Source organism: Erpetoichthys calabaricus, chromosome 13 (genome assembly GCF_900747795.2).
Source record: "Erpetoichthys calabaricus chromosome 13, fErpCal1.3, whole genome shotgun sequence".
NCBI classification, from domain to species: domain Eukaryota; kingdom Metazoa; phylum Chordata; class Cladistia; order Polypteriformes; family Polypteridae; genus Erpetoichthys; species Erpetoichthys calabaricus.
The window spans coordinates 119,038,655-119,063,356 of record NC_041406.2 but is presented as its reverse complement, the minus strand read 5'-3'; the positions used below and the strand labels follow the sequence as shown (position 1 = coordinate 119,063,356).

Here is a 24,702-nt window from a genome sequence, read left to right as displayed (position 1 = left end):
TTTACAATGCAAGTGGCAGAGATGCAAAGTGGCTCACACGTAGCGCAGGCCGGGCGAAGGGGGTTTTTTTGGGGATTGGCGAGCAAGGCGAGCAGGGGGCAAAGGCCCCTAGTAAATTAATATCAGCCTTGTTAACTGTTGAAAGTTGTTTGCACACACCTGAACATGTCTTCCAGATAATAATGAACAAATAAATCCCATCAAATCACTTGAATATTCAATTTCTAGAAAACCACAGGTTGTAGGTGTGAAAGATGTAGATTAAATTTCAAGCTACTTTTCTTTTCATGACAAAGGGGCTCCGCCCCCTGCTCGCTTCGCTCGCCTACCCCCGGGGTTGGGTAACCCAAAATACATTGATGAATGTATGAGGTATATCGAATTGTAAAGGTGTAGATGAAGAATTGTCTTTTTCTCCACACATCAGCAACCTCTCCAGGTCCTGCAGATATCTTCTTTACAACATCAGGAGAATCCGCCCCTTTCTCACTACAGAGGCTACTCAGCTTCTCGTCCAGACCTTGGTCATCTCTAAGCTGGACTACTGCAACTCTCTGATGTCTGGACTTTCACTAAAGGCAACACGACCACTTCAATTGATCCAGAATGCAGCTGCAAGACTCATTTTTAATATTCCCAAATTCTCACACACTACACCTCTGCTGCGGAACCAGCACTGGCTCCCTGTGGCTGCCCGCATCAGGTTCAAAACCCTAACCCTTTAAGGCCAAAACTGGAACTGCACCACCTTACATATCAGCACTGGTTAAGCAGCATGTCACTTCTCACTCTCTCAGAACATCAAGCACTGCTCGTCTCGAACCACCCTTACTTAAAAGAAGAGGACGACATGCATCAAGACTCTTTGCAGTGTTGGCTCCTCAGTGGTGGAACGAACTTCCTCTTGCTGTACGAACAGCGGAGACCCTCACTGTCTTCAAACGTCGTCTGAAGACACACTTCTTTAAACAGCACTTGGGGGACTAAAGTCCCCATACTCTTTTCTACCCTTTTCTCGAAAAAAAAAAAAAAAAAAATTTTGTACTAACAACTTACTATTTTCTTCTAGCATGGTTTTGTGTACAACTTGGTCAGCGGTAACTTGTTTAATGACAGTAGATTTAATCCTAGCCTTAAAGACTGAAGAACAGTCGTAGATTACTAAGCACTGTTGTAAGTCGCTCTGGATAAGAGCGTCTGCTAAATGATGTAAATGTAAATGTGTAGATGACGAACAAAGGAAGTAAAGAACCCATAGCATGGCACATTAGAAGGATCTATTGGAATACTTCTTTATACACAACATTTGTAGTAAAATCGTTGATAGAGTGCGTCATCTGGATCTAACACGTAGATCTGTGCATATTTGCTTTCATGATTTGGCTCAGGGTGCACTGTTCCAATCCGATGTAATATTTGCCCACATACGTGAAAGCAGTATGGGCCATTGCCAGCTGGTGGCCTGATATTTACCCCGGTAGATGCAAAAGTAAATGAACTATTGTAGGATCTAATGCAGTCCATAAGGTTTTTACTTTCGGGTACATTGTTAGTTAGAAACATCCGTAGATAATCAGGATATTCATGTAAAGGAGGCAGTCTGACCTAACCCCTTTGACTAATTTCTTATCTGCCTTTTTTTCGCTCCAATGCCTTTGGGTCTCTATTCTCCGTATTGTCCTTATACGCTTTCTATGCGCTGAGAGCACATGATTTGGGTGTACCATGTGCTTTTAATTTACACGATTGTTTTTTGATCGGTGTGCTCTTATATATTCTGTACTATCTTTGTGGACCTTTGTGGACCCCGTTATCATTGATCTTATCCAGGTGGGCTCGTATGTGTATCGTTGAGCTGTATTGTGTTTGAATTTGGTGTAAAGCGTTCAGCGGTTTGTACAATCCCAAGCAGCACATTATTCCTAACTTCACTCCGCAGTAGTGCCACTCACAATATGGCAGTTGTTTTATTTGCTATTTCCGTTAGTTGATCTATACGCGCTCGCGCAGTACGTCTCACGGTCCCATCGCCGTGTACCTGCGTCCATGCCATCCGGTTTACCATTCTCGGTTAGTAATATGGATACCACATTCCATTAATTTTGATTCACCAGCACCATTGAGTTTCACTGCACAAGGAGAGTGATTCAGAGAGTTCACTTTCTGCTGAACCATTTTATCACTGACTGTAGTGGCTGCAAAATTTTGTTCCTTTGTCCCTCTTTACTGTACCATGTGCATTGTGCTGAGGTAGTGAAAATTCATTTTGTCCACCCTCCAGAAATTTGTTAGGTATCTATGTTTAATTAAAAAATCTGAAGCAACACTTGTTTTTATAAATGGGTACACAGCAGTTCAACAGTCTATACATGTAATTTCTTATACACATTAGGCAATAACAGACTGTTCATCACTCGTGGTAAAATAAGATACCTGCTATCTCTATCCTAGAGTAGCTCTGACTGCTCATTCTTTTATTTCATATCAAAAGAGCCTGCAAAAGGAGAAAAGCCATGCAACTGTGCAGCTCTGAACATTCCTCTTTTTTACATGCAGCAAATGTTAAGACAACAGTTCAAATCACACCACTTAGATACTCCACTCCTATGAAAGTGACATGTTCATACATGCTGGTAACACTCTTGTGAAATGAATGATTTGCAACAGAGTATCAGTAATAGCTAGTTCTTCGCTTGCCACCAGTCACAGCAGAACCTTACTCAGAGATCTGGATGCAATCCTTATAAATGACCCTTAACAGCAGAACTGCTCAGAGTCCAGCAACACTATAGAAACTGATGCCAAATAATACAAAATTACACCGTATCACTGATATACTGAAACAAAAAGAATAAAGAAAAACCACAAACTTCAGATGCAAAGTTTTAATAACACTAAAACTTATGAAGATTGTGCACTGTCTGGAAGTTACCTGAGCAAAGTGATAACAAAGCGAACATTACTTGAAATTACAGGAAAAATAACAGCAAAGCATTCACTGCTTAAAACATTAAAAATTCATCTTTTGGATAAAAAGCACAAAAGCAAAATCAGCAGGTGGTTTGTCACAGCAAGGAATGTAACTCAAACTAATTGCAAATGAAGCAGAGGAAAGAAACAATGACTCTTAGAAAAGTTCTTAGTTTGAAAGGGCATCAGCAGTTTTAAGTCAGATTAATCACAGTTAACCATTGCCTGCAAATGAGGTAAACTGGAAAGCATTTGAGTGGCATTAAAGGAAAAGCTACAAGAAGGCATTAAAAGAAAAGCTAAAAGAAGCCAGAATGCAGCAAGTTCACAGCACTGAAATTGACTTAAGTATATATTGAAATATAGCTTAAATATTCTCAGTGCTACATGTACACAGGGCCAGATTAACTACTGTATATGAGCAATTAGAGGAGTTTCCTGGGACACTAGGAACTGGGGAGTATCCACAACAAAAAAACCGAAACACAAAATACTAGATTCAAGATTCATAAGCAACTCGATGTTTATGTCTGCTCATCAGTAGTTGCTGAGTAATAGTGCACTGCACAATAATGTGAGGCAAATACAGTTGACTTTTTTATCTGTACGTTTAGCATTCGTTTGCTCAGAGGTTGATACGCTTGCTGCTTTGTGAGCAGCTCTTCTTTTCTCCACTGTAGCAGCCCGCTTCTTCTCTTCTTTCATCTGCATCTTTTCGCGTTAAAACTGATTAAGTCAGTGTTTGTGTTGCAATTACTTAGTACGTTTTCATTAATTTTTCACTTAAGCTGGCACCAAAGTCTTCAATCTGCCTCAAAAAATTATTTAAGATATTAAGAATTATGGGAAGTGGTGGCGAAGGTGGTAGGGATGAGAACGGGACCCGTATGCATGTGTTGCACTGCGGCCCTGCTGCCCGCTGCAGAGAGTTGATTCTACAATAAAATAAAATAAAAAAATAATTACAAATTCTTCGCTTTTAATATAAAGCTGTAGTGCAGAGTTTGAGCATAGTATATCTGAACCAAATTTGAGGTTACAGGTCATTTGATTTTTGAGCTTGACCTTCCTGGGTTGACCTTTGAGGTCAATCATCACCCAGAAAACAGATAGTAGAGGTCACATATTATATGTGTACCAAATTTCAGGTCAATAGGTCAAACGGTTTGTGAGCTACAAGTGATTTAATATCCTGGACAGACAAACGGACAGCCATGGTAGAGTATTATATAAGAAGAAAAGCCCTTGCAAATAAAGAATACCTTAATTTTCTAAATAAATAACTGAAGTTTCAGTGTGGGCTGACATCCAAAACATCCCCTTTCTATACTGCCTGTGGTGGTGCCAACTGAGAAAATCAAAATGGACAAGTGTCAGCCTCGCTTGATAATATCGCACATACAGCTACAAATTGTTGCTGCAACACAATTATAAATTGTTTGCTTTGGTAATTTCTCTACATGTTTATGTTCAGCATATGTTTAACAGTGCATGGTAAAAACTCAATCTGTGTGCCTGTCAAATCCATTAATTATAACATCTTACAATGCCCCATGAGTGCTTTGCATCAAACAAATAACTTTTACACTGTTACTGGTTGAAACAATTTCCAATTATGTGATTGTGTATTTTTACATGGGGTATGCTGGGGTTACTCAGCGGTTTTTACAAGTTGCTATCCTCTCCCCAATTCCTCTTCGCCGGGTTGGTAAGGTGTGCTTTTTTCTGGTTTAAAACAGAATGAAAATGTCTCCAAAGAAACTGAAAATGCAAATGTCTTCTATTTTATCCTTTTTCCATCAAATTGTTTGCCTTTTTTTTTTTGTATGTTGGAAAGAATAACAAATCTGTGATTCACAAATCATTACCATTATGATTGCACTGATTCTAAAAGTAACTCACTCCTATGGTAGTTCATTTGAATTTAAGAAAATGGATACAGATTGTGGGTGTCTGTCAGAGCCAAATTTCCCCCTGGGAACAAATATTTTTTTATTTGAAAAGTTTGTCATTAATGCTGGCTTATTAAAAACTTCTGATGCACAGTATTGCAGTTGATTTTTTTTAGAGTGTGTGTTCATACATGTGGGCACCACAGGTGCTAATGCCCAGGGGAACCAGAGTCTTAATTCAAATGTGGCACTTGACTCCTTTACAAAACAGGATACTCCATGCACATCAGCTAATATAAAAACAACAAACTGGAATGGAATGTTTTGAGGATATTGGTGTCCAAAGGAATTCAGTGTCTCCTTTGATTAAGAACAGGTACATTAAGGCACAATTGTTTCTAATCCCTTAGTGCTTATGTATCTTTGCTTGTCATTTCTTCTTTTGATTTAATGCATGTTCCATTCCAAATACCATAGTGTATATGCAGCCACTTCTTATGTTTGTTGCTTCTGGAGGCTCCATTTTTAGTTGTGTACTGTGCGATTTTTGTTGTTGCTCTGTGTTTGAAATCCGACAGTAAACTTTGTTGAAAGGGACATCAAAAAATGGCAACTTTCATAAATTGTTCAGTTTTATGTTCATCCAGTTTGGTTCACATATCATATTCCATTATCAATAAATTAAATTCTTTAATAAGATCTTAACAGAATACTCCATCTAAAAATTAAATGAAACTACAGCCTCACGGAACTGACTTTTTGATTTGATGACCCAACTCCACCCCTCATTTGCTGGTTAAGATTTCGGTCTTCAATTTAAAAAGTCAATCCCTTGGAGCTTTAGTTTCCTATTTAAGATGTGCACTGATTATTCTAAAAGTAAATATTTAACCATATTTTAGCAAAAAAGCATCCATTTGTATGTTTTGAGCATATGACTGGGTAACTGACAGAAGGACTGTGCAACACAAACAACATGGGATCCCCTCAGCCCCTTGGCATCCATGGATGTTTTTCACATTTGCCATTGTATAGCGTTGGTCACCATTGGCTTCTATCATATCAAATTTTTTTTCTCTCCATTCTCTCTGCATGAAAAAATGAGATTAGAAGTGTTTTTAGCCATCTCTACACATAAAAAAAGATGTAAATTAATATTTAAGTATAGTAAGACAGCAATAAGTAAAAAAAAAAAAAAAGTTCTATTATTATTATTAGACACCAATGAACACAGCACAAAGGCATTAAAAACAGAAATCATTATAAGCAATTTACTATATGCAGTCACTTAACATGTGATGTGCACAACATGGAGGCCAAACTCCTGTGAATGGCATGTGCTTGCTTGTTTTCCATATCCCAACTACAGTGGGCTCTGCAAAAAGTATGTGAGCCTTAAGGAAAATGATGTGCCAATGTGCTTTTCATTTACTTAAACACCACTGAGCACAGACGCAGAAATGGTATTGAAAACTAAGTTTAACTCTGAATTAAGCTTTTTTAATGTATACTTTTAGGTCTGAGAAAATGTGGATATTTTCACTTTTTACAAATATAGAAAGATTTTAGGATCACCTCTAAAATTACAATTTTGGCTTATCTGTTCAGAAGCATCAACAGCAGATAAATTTTATCACAGTACAAAATCAACATTGCTTCAATTCTTAAAATACTCAGAGTTGCATCGTATAATGCAATAACAGTTATTTCATATTTTGTTTATAAAAATGTTTGGTTTATTGTTTCAAAAACTTTCTTTCACTCATGCTGGCGAAGTAACTTGATCCGTTTGTGGACTTTGCAGATTCTGATTTACATGGGCCCCTGTACAGACGAGAAACTCATGATGAAGAAAATCACAATGCATGGCCTAAAATGTTCACAGGCTCAGTGAGCTTAAGACTACAAACTGAATTATGTGCAAAGACCATTGTTTCCAACTATTACATGAACATTTTATAGAGAGATCAAAAGGAAAAATGATCACCATCAAATACAAAGTAAATATTGTAGATGCCAGGAGACTATAATGAATGGACTGGGCAAACAGGCTTACCAGGAGCAGTTCATACCCTCACACGACAAGTGGCAGTGTGCCTCAAGGATAGACCAGATTAAGACACCCACGGGGGGGGGGGGCATGGGAGTTAGATTCTGGAAATGCATTCCTGTCACAAGATGCTGCCAGGGCGTTTCTGCACAACCTGGAAATTCTCTGGAAGACCCGGACAGGAAACTAGAAGCAGTTCCTGTTTCTAGTTTAAAAAAAAGCCCGCTGCCTTACTTTGAGTCAGGAGTAGGGAGGCAGCAGGCAATCCTCTTTTGGAGGAGGAAGGAGGAATTGTGAATGGGTTGTTTTGCTGCAAATTTTATGTTGAAGAAGTTTTTTTTTTTTTTAATAAAAATCATTTATTTGAACCTGCAATTGTGCTGGGTATTGCTGTGTCTGTGGTTAGGGGCTATGTGGCACCCCCTTGGGGTTACAATGTAAAGTTTGCTGCCTATAAATTTCTTGCAAACACATTACACACGTGAAAAAAATTAATTTGTGGTTATATATTCTATTTTAGCACTTATTGGGGAACCAAAGAGTTTGCAGGTTTTTGCTCCAACCAGATTCCAATCAGGGATAATAATTTAGCTAATAAATCTTTTTTTCTTCTTATTCTGCATTCAGAAAAGCAAAGTAGTTTTTTTATATTTATAAGACATTTAGAAATATTTCTATTTTTTTGACAGGTTGAAATCTAAGTAATCAACATAGACCTCAGTGAAAATGCTTGCAGTGCAGTGTGTCCTGTCTCTGTGACATAACCATTTGGCACAGGATTTATAAAAGCTAGCACCATCTGATGGATAGCAGAGACATTGCAACCAGACGGACCCACAAACAGACACTAACACATGTCCTTTTATTAAGGTCGACATATACTGTACTATACAAGAAAACTTTTGCAAAATGACTTTTGGACATTTACTTAAAAGAAATCCATGACAATGGGACAATTGCACAGCAGGAAAATGATTGTACACTTAACAAAAACCAATTTGTCACTAGAAATCTACTGTTGTAGTTAACAGAAAATGCTACTTAGACTTTCTCTGCTTGACACTTATTATTCTAAATAATAAAATGCATTTTGTTCTGGTGAAAAATTCCTTTGACTCCTTATTTTAATTTTTTCCTATAAATTTTATTTAATAAACTAATTAGTGAATAAATATAGGTGCAAATGGTACTTAGCTAGTTAAATACATTTCCAAATAGTTGAGTGAAATATTGCTTCCCCGACTTTGTGAAGCCAATCCCTTTTGGATTGGATTTTGGAGGGTCTATAGCCATCAATGGACTGAGTTCAGTAGGTCGGTTCTAGAATTTTCTCAATCCATTTCACGGTTGTGGAAGCCAGAGGCTATCCCACTGGGTCTCACTCACACAAACACAAACACACACACACTATAGTCATACACAGTGACAATTTCCATAATCCAATTAACATAATGTAAATAAATTAGAACCTTTTGTAATTCCTTCTGTACTTGAACATGTCTGGTTGTAGTAATTTTCATGTAAATCGGACTTGTAAAGTTGTTCAGTTATGACAAAATTTAGGGAACAACAGAAGTGAAAAGCAAACTTTATTACACTCACTAGCCATTATGGACTTGATGGATATTGGATGAATTTGGCACTACGATAGTAAATTACCAGTAAACCCTAGATTCTCGAAAGAATCGCAAATCCAAGAATGGCAATCACTTTCTGTTCCCTCCGATCTTTGGAGGGATGAAAAATCATGGAGGGTGGGTGCATCCTGAGAAAGTTTTCATTTAATTAAATAAATATAGTTGTACTAAAGCTGTTTCTTTTTGGAGCCGTGACTCCTTTGGTTCTGGTGTTTCAGAAGCACGTTGTAGGCACCTTCGTTCATTGTTTTTATCCATGCAGTCTCGTTTTTGTTTTTCTATGGCTGTGTCATTAGCTAGAAGTCGTTTGCTGACAGCGGCGGATTCATGTGCTGAAGTGACCATGGCGGTGGATCCGGGCTTGGAGATCTACATTACTAAACGAAGGTTGTAATGTATGCGGTGGTGTGCGCGTTCGGGCGGCAGTTGTATTGTGCACGGCTTGCTTCTGGCCTCTGGCATCCGTGCATATATACAACCTGGCATGCACGCTTTACCTCAAGTTTAGTTTACAGGTTGTGTTGTGTTGTTTGGGCGCAACCAACTGACTCTGGGAAGCCGCTGGGTTTGACTCTGTGGCACTGAGGCACTGTGCGCGTGTGCTTTCGGCACAGCTTGCTGGGGCGCTGTGCACGTGCGCTTTCGGCACAGCTTGCTTTTGGCGTCCGTGCATATATACAACCTTCGTTTAGTAATATAGACAGGTTGACCAGATTTTAAAAGTTCCAAACCAGGACACTTGTGCAGCAGGTATGCCCATGTATAAAGCCCATCCTCATTTGTTCAATGGCTGCTTTATCTCATCATTATCAAAGAGACATCAGGGCAAGTTTATAAAAAAACAAAACAAAACAAGGGTGGAAGAGAAAATGTAACACACACTTGCTAAAAGAACGCGATAGTGAACAAAAATAAAACTACAACCTTGCACCTGGAGAAAATAAAGAAAGAAGGACATTCAGCTAAAGTCTGTGAAGCCTAGTACATTATACCTTGGGATTTGGAAAACCACCTGAAAGGGGTGCCCTGGTCAACATATAAAGAGACGGTGGCACTAAGTACACAGGTGAGAAATTGTTGCTAAAGCCAAATAAATCTATTTACACTGGTAAACATCATTCCATGCATCATGATCAATCACACCTGACCTCTTTAAAAAACAAATGTACTTTAAATGTGCTGGTGATGGAGGACACAGGCCACATTAGGAGTAGTCAAAAACATATTGTGATCACATTTAACACGAAAGGAAATACAACTACATTTTTTATCCACATATATCAAGTAGGCTAAAGGAAAAGGCAAATGACTTGTGTAAGGAAATAACAACGATCTGGTAAGTAGCGGAAGGATAGGTAGCCAGCTTTGACTCCTGTGCAGCTTCAGAACGTCAATTCAGAAGCATGCATTAAATTGAGCTAGCACTTCCTTTGTAAGACAGTCACATCGTTTACATCTTGTTAAAACATTTTTTTTTCATGGCAGTGTAGCATCTCCCCTTTTATCACTTTTTCTTGTTGGGTCATTATAAAAAGCCCATTTTCAATGTAAATATAAGTTTGTGGCTGCAGTGTATTGTACAATTCATACATATGACTACAACTAGAGAGGAATTTGAATGCTAAGCATAAATGTTAATTACGAATAGGATCTAAATACAAAACATGTACTAACTGCAGTTTCCAGAAAACTGTCATCACAGACCATATGCATAATTTTCTGAATACTGTAATGATAATGCAAGCCACATTAAAAAGGTTGAAGGGCTGGATCCAGCATGTGGGCCTAGAGTTTGAAATTCTAATTGTGCTAATTAACATGCATTTTAAAAGGAAAAAAGTAGGCATTCCTTGGCGCGAGAAATAAATAATCGTTCTTTACATTTATATAGAACTTTTCTCACTAATTAAAGTGCTTTACATAGTGAGTGAGGAGCAATGGTGAGCCACTCACTACCTCCAACCCTTCATTTCTGTTCAAATAACAAAATATTTGAAGAACAAAAAAAAATTTTTTACCTAAAAACATTTTTCATTCATTACATAGTATTGGAAAAGACTTAACAGTTAAAATTGTAACATTCAAAAAAAGGACCTATCGATCATTCTTGGGCTTTACCAACTCTTTCATGATCTTTTTTTGGAGCCATGATACTCCAAAAAATGCAAAACACCTGAAAAATTCATGCGACAAGTTAACTGAGCAAATCACAGTTTCAGCTGTGAGAATGAAGGAGATGGTGAATAAGCATCACCAATGCTGAGCCTAGTTCCATTCCACAAGTTGCAAGGAGTTGTACTTGGAATAACTGCAAAGATGATCAGCTGTTAGCTTTAGCGGTATGCAAGTTTAACTCGGACTCAACCTTCATAACCATGAAAAATCTGGTTCATTGTGGTTCTCAAAACAAAAAAAGAATTTTAAAAAACATTCTTTGTATACCTGCATTTTCGTTAAGCAAATGTTCATAATTCAGGAGTAGCATGTAAAATATTTTTTTCTGTCACCTGATTCATAACCCATTTCAATTTCAAAAATGTGACCAGATTATTTAATTTACATCTTATGGTTTCCAGGGAGAAATGGGGTGACTGACTTGACTTCTAATTTAGGCCAAGTCCATTTAGATATGGAGACACAACGAAAGAGGAAGTGAGAGCGTGAGATGCACGAAGAGTAATAAAGGCACACACTAAGTCCCCTTCAAAGACGGAAAGAAAGGAGAGTGCCAGTTAGGAAACTTTCACACACAAAATATAGAAGAAAGGCACTAAAGGTACATGTAGGGCAAAAGATAGGTAACAGAATAATTAAAATATTTTCTATCTTCAACAGGTACCATGGCTAGTTTATTATAAACTGCCCTGCAAACTTGCTTTGGATAAGCAGGTAAGAAACTGAAGGACAGATGGATGGGTAGATGGATGCATGTGCACATTCATATTCCACTTACATGCTATGACATGCAGACCCGGATATGAGTAATATGAGGTTTGTAAAGACCAAATTTCCAGATATGTAAAAAAAATACACCTTTTGATATGCAATAGTGGTATATTAGCATAGACTTATTCACAAACATTCTTATGCAAACAAACAACAAATGTACAAGTTTATGTAATAGGAAGTTCCAATTTGAATTTTTACAGCCAATGCTTAATCTCTACCTTATGACAAAAAGTACAAATCTATTGTCTTTCCTGACAGCTGCAGAAGCAGGTTAGCACAATCCACTTCTGTTACAATACTCCCTGTGTTTGCAAAGAGTCTCCTAAATACCTGAAGAACCTGACCAACATATGTTTCCTAGTAGGATGGCTATGGTGCAGACTACAACAAGGCCAGACATTCCAAAAAGCAACATGTACAAGGAGGAGATCAGTAATTTTATTCTTATAAAATGAACCAACCACAAAAACCACCACAAACATACAAACACACTCAGATTTCTATCGGTAAAGAAGTGAATCCTACATACAAAAACATACAACTTATGTGGTTTCTATTGTATGGTGGATTCAAAAAAATATCCAGATCTGTTCACTTTTTCCACATTTGACATAGCTGCAGCCTTATGTTAAAATCATTTATCCCACGTCAAGTAACAGTCAATACTAAGATTTTAGAATTTTTTTGCAAATTTATTTAAAATAAAATGCTGAAATATCAAATTGAGGCAAGAATTAAGACCATTTGCTATGACACATGAAATTTGGCTCAAGGTGCTACCACACCTTATTTGGTGTCCACCGGTGGTCAGTTCAATCTATTAGATATGATTAAGAAAGGCACAAACACCTGTCCATAGAATGTCCAACAGTTGAGAACGTGTATCTGAATAAAACCAAAGATATGAGGTCAAAGGAATTGTCTGCAGAGCTTAGAAAAATAATCGTGTTCAGGTAGGAATACAAAAACAAATCCTGCAACACTGAAGGTTCTTAATCATTGACTCTGACCTCAACTTTAAATCTCATATTAATCAGATTACATGGACTGCATTTTTAGCAAAAGTCAGACCTCTTATGACTTTACAAGACACTGAAAAATTTGTGCATACTTTTGTTTTTAAGATGACTAGATTACTGTAATGCACTCCTAACAGGACTACCTAAGAAAGACATCGATCAGATGCAATTAGTGCACAATGCAGCAGCCAGTATCTTAATTAGAAAAAGTCTTAGCACATTTCTCCAGTTTTATCGTCATTACATTGCTTACCTTTGTCATTTAGAATTGACTTAACACCAATAATGGAGTATAAAGCCTTAAATAATCTTCTTCCTTCCTATATTATATATTTTGGAAAGCGCTCTACACCACTACCACCTGATCAAGGCACCATGCATCCACCTGTGATGATGGAATGAAGGTGGGAGCCCCAGCTGTCAAAGAGACCAACTTCATCAAATCTTATCATAAGAAGCCTGAAAACAAAGAGGAATTAATTAAGAACGTTTAAGTTAGGTAGAGTGCCTAGTGGAGGCTGAGTGGTTTTTTGGTATTGGAACCCCTGCAGATCTTTTATTTTTCTCCAGCCTAACTGGAGTTGTTTTTGTTTTTTCGTTTCTCTCTGCCATTTGATCTTATCACCGGACTCATCCTTACAGACTTACATTGCAACACTGCATATAAGGGTGGTACTTTTCTACTTATTTATTTGTTTTGAAGATTACTTAGATTTATTTTTTTCTACTTAATCTTTAATATTATTGCCCAATCTGATTTGTTTTTCTTTTCTTTTAACTTTCTTATTGATATCTCGTAAAGCACTTTGAGCTACATTGTTGGCATGAAAATGTGCCATATAAATTTTGTTAAATGGAAGACATCTGCAAAACTAAAACTCTTCCTAGAGCTAACTGCTTGGCAAAACTGAGCAATCATGGTACAAGCAGAGGTGGGTAGAGTAGCCAAAAATTGTACTCGGGTAAGAGTAGTGTTACTTCAAAATAATATTACTCAAGTAGAAGTAAAAAATAGTCATCCAGAAAATTACTCGAGTAAAAAAGTATTTGGTGAAAGGGCTACTCAAGTACTGAGTAACTGTTTGATCATAATAAATGATTTATTTTTTAGAAATGTTGTAATAAGACAGACAAAAATAATGTGCAAATTCTGCTATTTCCAAATAATAAAATAAAAAATGAGTAAAAATAAATAACATCTTTACAAAATAAAGATGCACAAATAACACAAAATTCCAAATCTCGTTTTTTCACAACAAAGCTTTTGAAGCCAACACCTACAGTAGGTAACATGTATGTTTGAATAGTGCAAAGTACTTACAATGATAAGATATACTGTACACTGACAGTATAATACTGCATATTCACTTGCCCTCCAAATAGCACAGCTGATAGAAAATAACATTAGAACAAGACAGCTTGTGCACGTACAAGAAATCTCACTTTACCTTGACTGTCTGTCTGTGCATGTGTGGTTAAAACGTGCTTGTTCTTCACTCAGTGAAGTGACGGTTAAGCTTCAGCAGGAGTTGGCTCTCATTTTTCATGTATTCTTTCTTTCTCCTCCTCTGTCTGTGAGGAGTTTGTGCCGCTATGCCGCCATAGTTTGTGTGTGGTCATGTGACTGCACAGCTACATCTGATTTGTTAAACGGAGCCATGTGATTATTGTTGCTACGTCTGATTGGTGAAACAGTCATGCAGATCCACTGGCGGCTTCTCTCTGGCAAAAATATAGCATATATAATGGAAAAAAAGTAACGATTCAAGTGTTGCCCAATGTAGCGGAGTAAGAGTAGCGTTTCTTCTTCACAAATGTAATCAAGTAAAAGTAAAAAGTATGGTGCAGTAAAACTTCTCTTAGAAGTACAATTTTTTTAAAAAGTTACTCAAGTAAATGTAACAGAGTAACTAACTCGTTACTACCCACCTCTGGGTACAAGGGTCATGGTAAGAGAGGTAACCAAGAACCAGATTGTCATTCACGCTGAGCTCTACAGAATAAGTGTGGAGGTTGAAAAACCTTCCAGAAGGGCAGCCATCACTATAATACTCCACCAATTTGAAGTTCATGATAGAGTGGCCACACAGAAGCCTCTCCTCAGTAAAGCAAATGTGGAAGTCCGCTTTGAGTTTGCAAAATTACACCTAAAGGACTCTCAGATTGTGAGAAACAAGATTCTCTGATCTGATGAAACCAAGATTAGTATCATGTTCAAAGGAAACTAAGCATCATTAGTCACTCATGCAATACCAATGCAACGGTGAAGCATGGTGACGGCAGGGGGATGTGTTTTTAGTGGCAGGGACTTGGGAGACTAAACAGGTTGAATGGTATATATGATTTGATTTTTAATAGGAAAGCTTCTCTTAAAATAAAAGAAAAAAAAAAGAAATTGAAAGACTTGTCTAATACTGAATTGCCTATTCTTTTCTGCAGAGAGATAGAGAGGCAGGGAGCATGCACTGAGCCCACTTATAATTTTCACTCATCATTCCTGAAGGACTATGCTAATCCACGTGCATCTGATGAAGGATGACTGTTCATACTTAGGCATATTTCTGGCTTCAGACACAAGTAACATGTATTGTTCTGTCTGTAATGCATAAGAAAAAAAATTTATATACAGTGATCCCTCGCTATATCGCGCTTCGCCTTTCGCGGCTTCACTCTATCGCAGATTTTTTGCTGGTTCGCGGATTTCTGAGGACAATGGGTCTTTTAATTTCTGGTACATGCTTCCTCAGTTGGTTTGCCCAGTTGATTTCATACAAGGGACGCTATTGGCAGATGGCTGAGAAGCTACCCAACTTACTTTTCTCTCTCTCTCTCTTGCGCTTTCTCTGATCCTGACGTAGGGGGTGTGAGCAGGGGGGCTGTTCGCAGACCTAGACGATACGGACGCTCGTCTAAAAATGCTGAAAGATTATCTTCACGTTGCTAACTTCTGTGCAGCTGCTTAGTGAAGCGACATGCTGCACGGTGCTTCGCATACTTAAAAGCTCGAAGGGCACGTATTGATTTTTGCATGTTTGTTTTTCTCTGTCTCTCTCTATCTCTCTCTCTCTGCTCCTGACGGAGGGGGTGTGAGCTGCCGCCTTCAACAGCTTTGTGCCGCGGTGCTTCGCATACTTAAGAGCCAAACAGCCCTATTGATTTGTATGCTTTCTCTGTCTTTATGACAGTCTCTGCTCCTGACGCACACTCCTTTGAAGAGGTAGATATGTTTGCATTCTTTTAATTGTGAGACAGAACTGTCATCTCTGTCTTGTCATGGAGCACAGTTTAAACTTTTGAAAAAGAGACAAATGATTGTTTGCAGTGTTTGAATAACGTTCCTGTCTCTCTACAACCTCCTGTGTTTCTGCGCAAATCTGTGACCCAAGCATGACAATATAAAAATAACCATATAAACATATGGTTTCTACTTCGCGGATTTTCTTATTTCACGGGTGGCTCTGGAACGCAACCCCTGCGATGGAGGAGGGATTACTGTATATTATATATTTGCAGCTGGAGATCCACAAAGGGAGAAAAATTAATCATGTATCATAAAGAAGTTTTTATTCCTGAGCTTTCAACCCCTACCATGGGTCTTCATCAGAGGATAATGCTTAGACTTACAAGAATCAAAGGCAATATGTAGGAAAAAATTACGTGGAGGGGGTGGGGGGGGGGTGGAGGAGGTGGCTAAGTCAGTGTGATCAGGAGGGGGGGGGGGTATTGGGTGTACAGTTTATTTATTATGAACATGTTCTTCTTAAGTTTGCATATGCTGGATTTATGTCCAAGTGTCTGTTGATGGCGTTCTCATTTGATAGCCAAGATTCGGCCAGCTCTCTGGCACTTTTAGTACTGGCCTTAAATTTTACTTGTACATTGTCCCAGTTAAATGTATGTCCTGTTGATTTAATTTAAGGCCAGTACTAAAACTAAAAATCAAAGGATTTTTTCCAATTTCAAATAATATAAAACATCGGTTTCCCACTGACTTATTAGAGGAGAGTTAGGATTCTTCCAATTTAACAAAATCAGTCTGCGTGCCAAAAGTGTAGTGAATGCAATCACAGTTTGCTTGTCCTTATCCATTTCAAATCCATCTGGAAGAACACCAACACAGCTATTAGTGGGTTAGGAGGGATTGTGACACCAAGGCTGTTTGAAAGGCATTTAAAAATCTTGGTCCAAAATGATGGTACCTTGGTGCATGCCCAAAACATGTGACCCAGTGAGGCAGGAGCTTGGTTGCAGTGTTCGCAGGTTGGGTCTTGCCCTGGAAACATTTGACCGTTTTAAGCGAGACAGATGAGCTCGATATATAATTTTGAGTTGAATAATTCTATGCTTTGCGCATATGGAGCTCGAGTGAATTCTCTGCATTGCTACCTTCCACTCCTTTTCTGATATATTAATTAAGAGATCTTTTTCCCATTGTCCTCTTGGATCTTTGAAAGGAAGGGACTCTAATAAAATTTTATATATTGCAGAAATGGTGTCCAAGTCCTCGAAATTGAGCAGTATTTTTTCCAGCATGGTGGAGGGTACGAGATGAGGAAAATCGGGCAGGTTCTGTTTAACAAAGTTTCTAATTTGAAGATAGTGAAAGAAATGTGTAGCTGGAAGGTGAAATTTGGAATGTAATTGTTCAAGGGATGCAAAGATATTGTCTATATTAAGATCTCTGAGCAATTTCATCCCAAATCTTTTCCAGATATTAAAAACTTGATGTTTGCGAGGGTTGAAAGAGGTGGTTCTCCTGCAGAGGTGCCACAGATAAAAGATTTTCCATCTTAAATTGCTTTCTAAATTGGTTCCATGTTCTGAGTGAGTGAAGCACAATTGGGTTATTAGTATATTTGCGATAACTTGCATTTATTGGGACGCAGAGCAGGGAATATAAAGAAGTACTGCAGGATTTTACTTCTATTGCAGACCAAGCCTGTGTATGTTCATTTATTTGTGTCCATATTTTTATGGCTTGTATGTTTGCTGCCCAATTTTTTCCATACAGACGGCGAAATTTTGTTGATAAAGAGCTTTATGTTTACTTGTGATATTTACCCCATGGTATTTAAACTGATCTGCTATGGTAAAAGGTACAGTGTCCAATCTAATATTATATGCTTGTAAATTCACTGGAATGAGTATACTTTTATTCAAATTAATTCTGAGACCAGAGATCTTTTGAAATTCTGTAAGTGCTGTTAAAACTGGAGGCACAGTTTTTTCTGGGTCTGATATATATAAAACCATATCATCTGCATATAGATAAATTTTCTGTTCCAGTCCTTCTCTGATAATCCCCTTTATCTGATAAAAATTTCGACAGTGGGCCGCCAGTGGTTCAATGGCGATTGCAAACAGCAGTGGTGACAAGGGGCATCCTTGTCTGGTGCCACGTTCTAGTTTAAAGTAGTCTGAACAAATGTTGTTAATACAAACTGAAGCTTCTGGACTGGTGTACAGTAGTTTGATCCATGCACAAATATTCGGGCCAAACCCAAATTTCTCCAATGCAGTGAAAAGGTAATTCCATTCAATCATATCAAATGCTTTTTCTCCATCCAATGATAATAATATCTCTGTGGTGTTTGACTTTGCTGGTGAATATATTACATTAAACAGGTGTCGAAGACTGGAAGATAAGTGTCGACCTTTAATAAATCCAGTTTGATCCTGTGATATTACCGAAGGCAGCACTTTCTCCATCCTTCTAGCTATAATTTTTGAGAGTATTTTAACATCATTATTCAGAAGTGAATTTGGTCTGTATGATGCAAATTGTAACAAGTCCTTATTTTGAGTATTTTGTTTAGGAAAGACGGTGATTAATGCTTGACGAAAAGTTTGAGGTAGAATTTGATTGTCTCTAGCTTCTGTAAATGTTGCCAATAAGAGGGGAGCTAGCTGAGCGGAGAATTTCTTATAAAATTCTACAGGGTAGCCATGAGGGCCTGCTGATTTCCCGCCTTGAAGTGACTTTATAGCATCTTGTTATTCTGATAGGGTCAGAGGTTTATACAGTTCCTCAGCACTAAAAGTATCTATTTGTGGTATCTGTAATGTATCCAGAAATGCATTAGATTGTGTATTGTCTTCTTAAACTCAGTAGAATATAAGGTTTTATAGTAGTCTCTAAATGTGTGCATTATATTTTTATGGTCAATGATTTCATCTCCGTTCGTGTTGGCGATTACTGGGATTGCATTGCGAACTTCTTGCTTGTGGATTTGTTGAGCTAAAAGCTTATTAGCTTTCTCTCCGTGTTCGTAGTAATGATGTCTTGATTTATAAATGAGTTGTTCAGTTTCTTTAGTTGTCAAGATTTTGAGTTCTGTATGCAGAGCCTGCCTTTTCCTATGAAGAGCCTCACTTGGACGGCTGGCTTGTTCTTCATCTATTCTAGTAATTTCGCTTCTTAGCTCTGACACTTTCTTGGTTTCTAATTTATTTCTGTGGGAAAGATATGAAATAATCTGTCCTCTTAAGAAGGCCTTTAGAGTTTCCCAGAGTGTTCCTGCAGAAACCTCTGAGGGTGTGTTTGTCTCTGACCTTCTGACAGTTTTGACTCTTCTGAGGATGGGGTTGGAGCTCCCGAGGGCTAAACCCCCCCAATCCCCTTCATAAAGGGAGAAGCCTTCCTATGGGCGGCTACAGCAGAGCTACTCCTGTGAAGAGTAGGAAGGAGTCATGTCCACTGTCTCAGAGCTGGGTTACGTTTTTAACAGTGGCTGGAGTGCTAACCCCCATGATTTCCTCGCAGGTTGGAGGACCGCTTGAAGGGCAGTTTAACATCATACCCAGCACACATTGTTATTTTTGACAAAACAAAAAACAAGCATCCTGGTGTCTTCCTACTCCTTTAAAAAATTTGGGAACAATACTTCTAAACTTTAAATATTAATGAAGTTAATACCTTGTAGTTATTACTGAACATACTGAAATGAATCAAGGATTAAACATTTAGCATTTTCATACTTCTGCTTTTTCAATTATGTGTAAAGAATAAATATTTAATAAATTGGCTAATGAAGATGGAGGCTTACTCAACAAACGTTCAGATTATTATTATTTACAATGGCACATAGTGGATATCTAACAAAATTGTGCAAATGAAAAGGAATTCACAATAGTAAAGAATCTAAACAAACTAAAACATTTAGAAAGCAAACTTTGCATCAGAGAAGTATTCACTAAAATACAAACAAAGTTCTTTAACAGAAAAATATATGCAAGGTAATTTATCACTTAAAATAATTCCTAGGATAAAAGAAATGGAGCAGCCTTTAAGTGCATCATCAATAATTCAAGAGCCATTTCCTGTTTTGCCATTATAGGTTAAGAGTACAGAAACAGCTAATTAGTGTAGACACTTGACTTGAAGTCTGCTCATAACATTCTAGTTGGTTAGGTTTAAAAATACTGCATTTTGTGTAAAATCTTTTGTGGTTAATAAGACTTGTTGGTGATTTGCTGTGTTGTAAAGAATTTGGCTCCATACCAAAACAAGGGAAAAAAGAAAAACAAATTGCAATATATTGACAGATGTAGCTAAATGAGTTTGTTGACCAGATCAATACTGTAATCGTATGGCTTTTCTGATTAAATGGACAGCATGAATGGATCAACTGTGCCATCAGCTGGGGTCAATTCAATTTAGAAGTATATAGCAACACTGTCAGGAGAGCAAAGTCTTGAATTTTCTCCGATTTGTTGAATGGACTTCATGTGTTCTGTAGCTATGCAGGCTGGATTGGACATTAAACTTAGCATATTGTTTTCATTTTAATCTATGAGTAAAAAACAATTACTCTGTGTTTGGTGACTGCCTCAATGTTATCCTTATAAGAAAGACTTAGTATAATTTAAAATAAATCAACAGTCTCCATACCATAGCCATTATACTTAATTTATATTATTTATGAATTAGACCAAATAACACAGTAAATTGAAAGAAAAAACAACAGCTTATACAGTATACTGTTCCCAAACTGCTTTGTGCTTATAAAACACTCCTGTGCCCCGTTTCCAATATTAGTCAGCTGTAGGCAAAAAAAAGGCTGCATGAGAAACATGTACAGTATTTTCCAATAAAGGGAACTCAACTAAAGAAATAAGCTTGCTTCATGTGTAACAGCAGTGCAAAGTTATGCTTATGTGTTCAAAAGTTTCCCCATTTCAGACATACTGGGCAAATTAAGTGCTGAACAGAATGAAGAATGAAATCCGACTAAACTGTAAGAATGAACTACTCAAAACTTCTTTCTTAGGATTGATGAAATCTTAAACAACTTATATTTTCCTTATCAAATCCCTAAAAGTCTGAAGTGATTGATATTAACATGGAGACATCTTCATGTGAGTATCTACTGGAGAGCCACACTTTTATAAGCAGTGTTTCACTCAGTTTGTTTACTAATTCATTTGTAATTTCATAGTAACAAATTAAACTAGCAATGTAATAGTTAATGCACTGGATTTCTCCACATGGAATATATAGAAGAAATGAAACTGACACTTGTTTAGTTATATATATGTTTTCACATTATGCTCTTTTAGATAAGCTACTGTAAGTAGTTAATTAGGCCTTGTTTATTTAGGTAGGTACCATAAGAGAGCTTTATAAACTTTTGTACATCAAATCACAATTCCAATCTTATAATTAAACACATGGCTTCTGTTATTGAAATATTAGTTGCACAATCTACCTATAATTCTGCACATGTATAAATATGCACATATTCTAAAAATATCTTTCGAATTGTTTAATGATAAATACTAATTTACTGCTAATTATTTACAACATTCTCCTCAACATACTGCAAATATGTTTGCTAAATTGTTAACATACAAAATATTGAATTAGCAAATGTAATATTAACTCATTTTGCAGTTGGTGGATTTGCCACCTACCCAAGGAAAACTTTCCGTGGGCCTTAATTAATTAACATGCTACTAAACTGACGTGCATTTGATTTACAAGGTGCAACATAAAGGATGCACAATATAGGTGACAGGCGCTTATGTATATTTTACATGCTCCAGTGTCCCAATTTATAACAACACTTTCAGTATTCCAAACAAAACTGTGCACTGGATTACAGTGACCCTTGTTTGCAACTTAATTTTGATATGTTCTTGTTTTCTGTGATGATTTTAAATTAGATATTTTACTGCTATGCCTCTGCAAAGAGTTTATTATTTTCACTCCTCAAAACGTGTATAATAAAAATATATATACCCACAATGCATGGGCAACAATTAATCTCTTTTCTCCTTAAACATATCTGATATTCTTGTACTACTACTACTACTACTACAGACTGCATGTTCAGCACGATGAGATCTAGAGGCTAAAGCAAGCAGATAACTCAACTCAAAATAAGAATTATTCTGACTGGTAAAGCCCACAGGTATTTGGTTACAGGAGAAGAAATCATTCCATATTAGTTTGAGATCTTCAACAAAAGTAATATTAATACGGGACTGAGCAACCATTCTCAAATTAATACTATAACAAATGCGACCACCAAATTTGTAATCAAACTACTCATTTCAATTTGTGGGGATAAAGGACTGCAAAAAAAGTAATTAATTTTACTGTAGCAGGATTTCCTTTTGTAGTATTAAATAAGCCTGAATACTGCACACTGGCCACTAGAAACAGACTGGCTTATATAAAACACATGTACAGCTAACTAAAAGGGAAATGCATAATCACTTATTGTGATTGTATTAGTGAAATCACTTTCCCCCGAGTGAACATTCTTTGTGTTCCCACTATGCTAGTTTTATTGAAGGTGGTGTAATTTCCAATGTATAAAAGATACTATTAATGTGAAGTATTAAGGACATCTGCTCAAGATCTGAGCTTCCATTTCACTGTATAATGAGCATTTGTTTATTACAGACAATGTAGTGAAAACATTTTCTTTTGCTGTATGTCTTTCAGTAAGAATACTATGACGGAAGCTTTATATAACAAGAGATGCAACACCAAGGGTAAGTGCCAAAACAGAAGTACCTATTGCCATGATGACAATTAAGAAATTAATGTGAAGCAGTTATTTGCAGAAATAAAGTGCCGTTTCACAATCCAACCGCCTAACCACGCGTACTTTTTCAGGCACTGCATACATTTTACTTGCTCCATTTTTTTGGCAGATATATCTCCACTAGTACAGAAAATATCTATTTTTTGACCCCACTTCAACCCTTGCAACATCATAGCCTGCAAGAATCTGTCCCAACAACTGTGGCGGAAAGGAAAAAAAACTAACCCAGTACAGAATACCAGTAAATCACATGCACAAAAGTCTGCTATTGCTATTGATGTAACATTTGTCTGCGCTGGTGTGGAGTTTTAATGTGAAGATTCTTCCTTCCCTTTTCTCTTTCTGAATAGAGCTTGTAGATTTTTATGTCCCTAATTGCTGGGCCTTTGTAATCAAGTATGCACTTGGTAAGCTCTTGAATGAATTGACATCTGCTTTAATGATTTGACCGCTTATTCCCAGTGCTTGTTTTTAGTCTCCCTTGCATGTCGGTCTCTTACATTTGAATCTTTATAGGAGGCAAGATGTGGTCCAAAATGAAACAGCTGCTGAACTTAACTGCGAGGATTTGATACTGATCGGGCCATATTTAAATGTAACTTCCTACAATATCATGATGTACTTACACTTGTTTTTTGGCTCTTTTATCTGAGTACCCCTCAAAGCTAATTGTTTTCAGGTTGCTTAGACAGACGCGCCAGACCAGGACATGCTGGGCAGCCTTAACATAACCCAATGAGCTCATACCCCGAATATAACTAAGTTGTTCACCACAACTTGGTTATATATATTTCGCCACCCATCCGTTGGACGCCGGCTGCGGTATACATAATCGCAGAATAACCCGTGGACCACATTCAGTGATCAAACTACTCTCTTATGAATAGGAGGAGACGCCCTGATGAAGATCAAGCTTGTCAAAAGTAAATATTCAGGCTTAAGACGTTCCTTTGGGTACTTACCTTAAAGTTGCTAGAGTTGACCCAGCCGGCCAGTTCATCAATAGTCTTGTCCAACCGCTGCTTATCCTGTTCCACATCGGAAGAGCGATGCGATTCCCTCAGGTACTCGATGAGCTGCTGACCGACCTGCAGCCGACGGCTCACATCCTTCTGCAGGACCTGCTGGTAAAAGTATTCCATGTTAAGGTGATCGTAATCCTCTTCCTCCATGATCGGCCCGGGTGAACACAGTCGCGCAGATCGATCTCGGGGTCTCCTTCAGTTATACTCTTCACACGGCGGCTCATCGGCTCTCATGTGGCGAGCGGTACTCCAACTTTTTATTAAGTTACTCAAAGTCGCCACCACCGTCTGTTAGGTCGACGCCGCCTTTAATTTAAAACTTCCAAGTTCCTCAGTTTAAACTACGGGCTTTAATACGGTGGTCTGACGCCATCCCAAAGATTGTCCGAGCTACTCGTTTCCGGCTGTTGCTATTTAACTGCAGCGTGTTAGCAGAAGTAGAACCGCAGGCCCGCTTTGTTCGCCTGTAGTCTCAATCCGCTGCGCCCCCCAGCATCGCGCTCACCTGCGTCATACCGTGCGTACGTGCGTGACGTTTCGTACGGCAGCCTAAGAGGACCCTTACGAGGTGGCCGTAAAGTCTCATTTTTTTCGTCTTTTATTCCTTGAAAATAAAAATACTTATTTTTAACGATATGATTTGAGCATCATATCTATACACGGAAGGAATAATAAGTGAGTAAAGTGTACGGGCACAACAAGGACACTACGATTAGGGACCCTTCTTAAAAATGGCGACAGTAGCGACTGTTTTGTTTTGTACTGGGTTAACACAATTTATTGTTAAGTAAGAAGGCGAATATAGTACAAGTTACTAAAACAGTCTCACATGGTAAAACACACTAAAAACAATTACTATAAAATAGCGGTGACGGAAGAAAATATTTAGCGCCCACTCCGAACCCAGGAAAGAAAATTACACCTCGACTAAAATCATTTATGACATTACTCATTTATGTAAAGTGATTATTTCACATATTACTAATTCACTCTTCTGCCAGGCTACATTTAGTACTTTATGAAAGTAAATCTGTAATGTAAAATGTCATATTAATGTAATTAATTGCATTAATTAATTGCAAGAATAATGGAGGAAAGTCAGGGT

General features: G+C 37.6%; 1 protein-coding gene across 26 annotated transcripts in view; it reads right to left on the bottom strand.

The window, feature by feature from the left end:
- clasp2 (cytoplasmic linker associated protein 2) overlaps positions 1–24,105 on the bottom strand; it is a 242,744-nt gene extending 218,639 nt beyond the window's left edge. For 22 of the 26 annotated variants that reach the window (XM_051935860.1, XM_051935863.1, XM_051935866.1 and 19 more), the window contains exon 1: positions 23,535–24,105. In XM_051935860.1, the coding sequence (XP_051791820.1) occupies positions 23,535–23,744 (210 nt within the window). In that variant the 5' untranslated portion in view covers positions 23,745–24,105. The remainder of the gene's footprint in view (positions 1–23,534) is intronic. The other 4 variants (XM_051935880.1, XM_028817518.2, XM_051935872.1 and 1 more) reach the window with 1 other exon arrangement.
- Between the last annotated feature and the right edge of the window lie 597 nt (positions 24,106–24,702).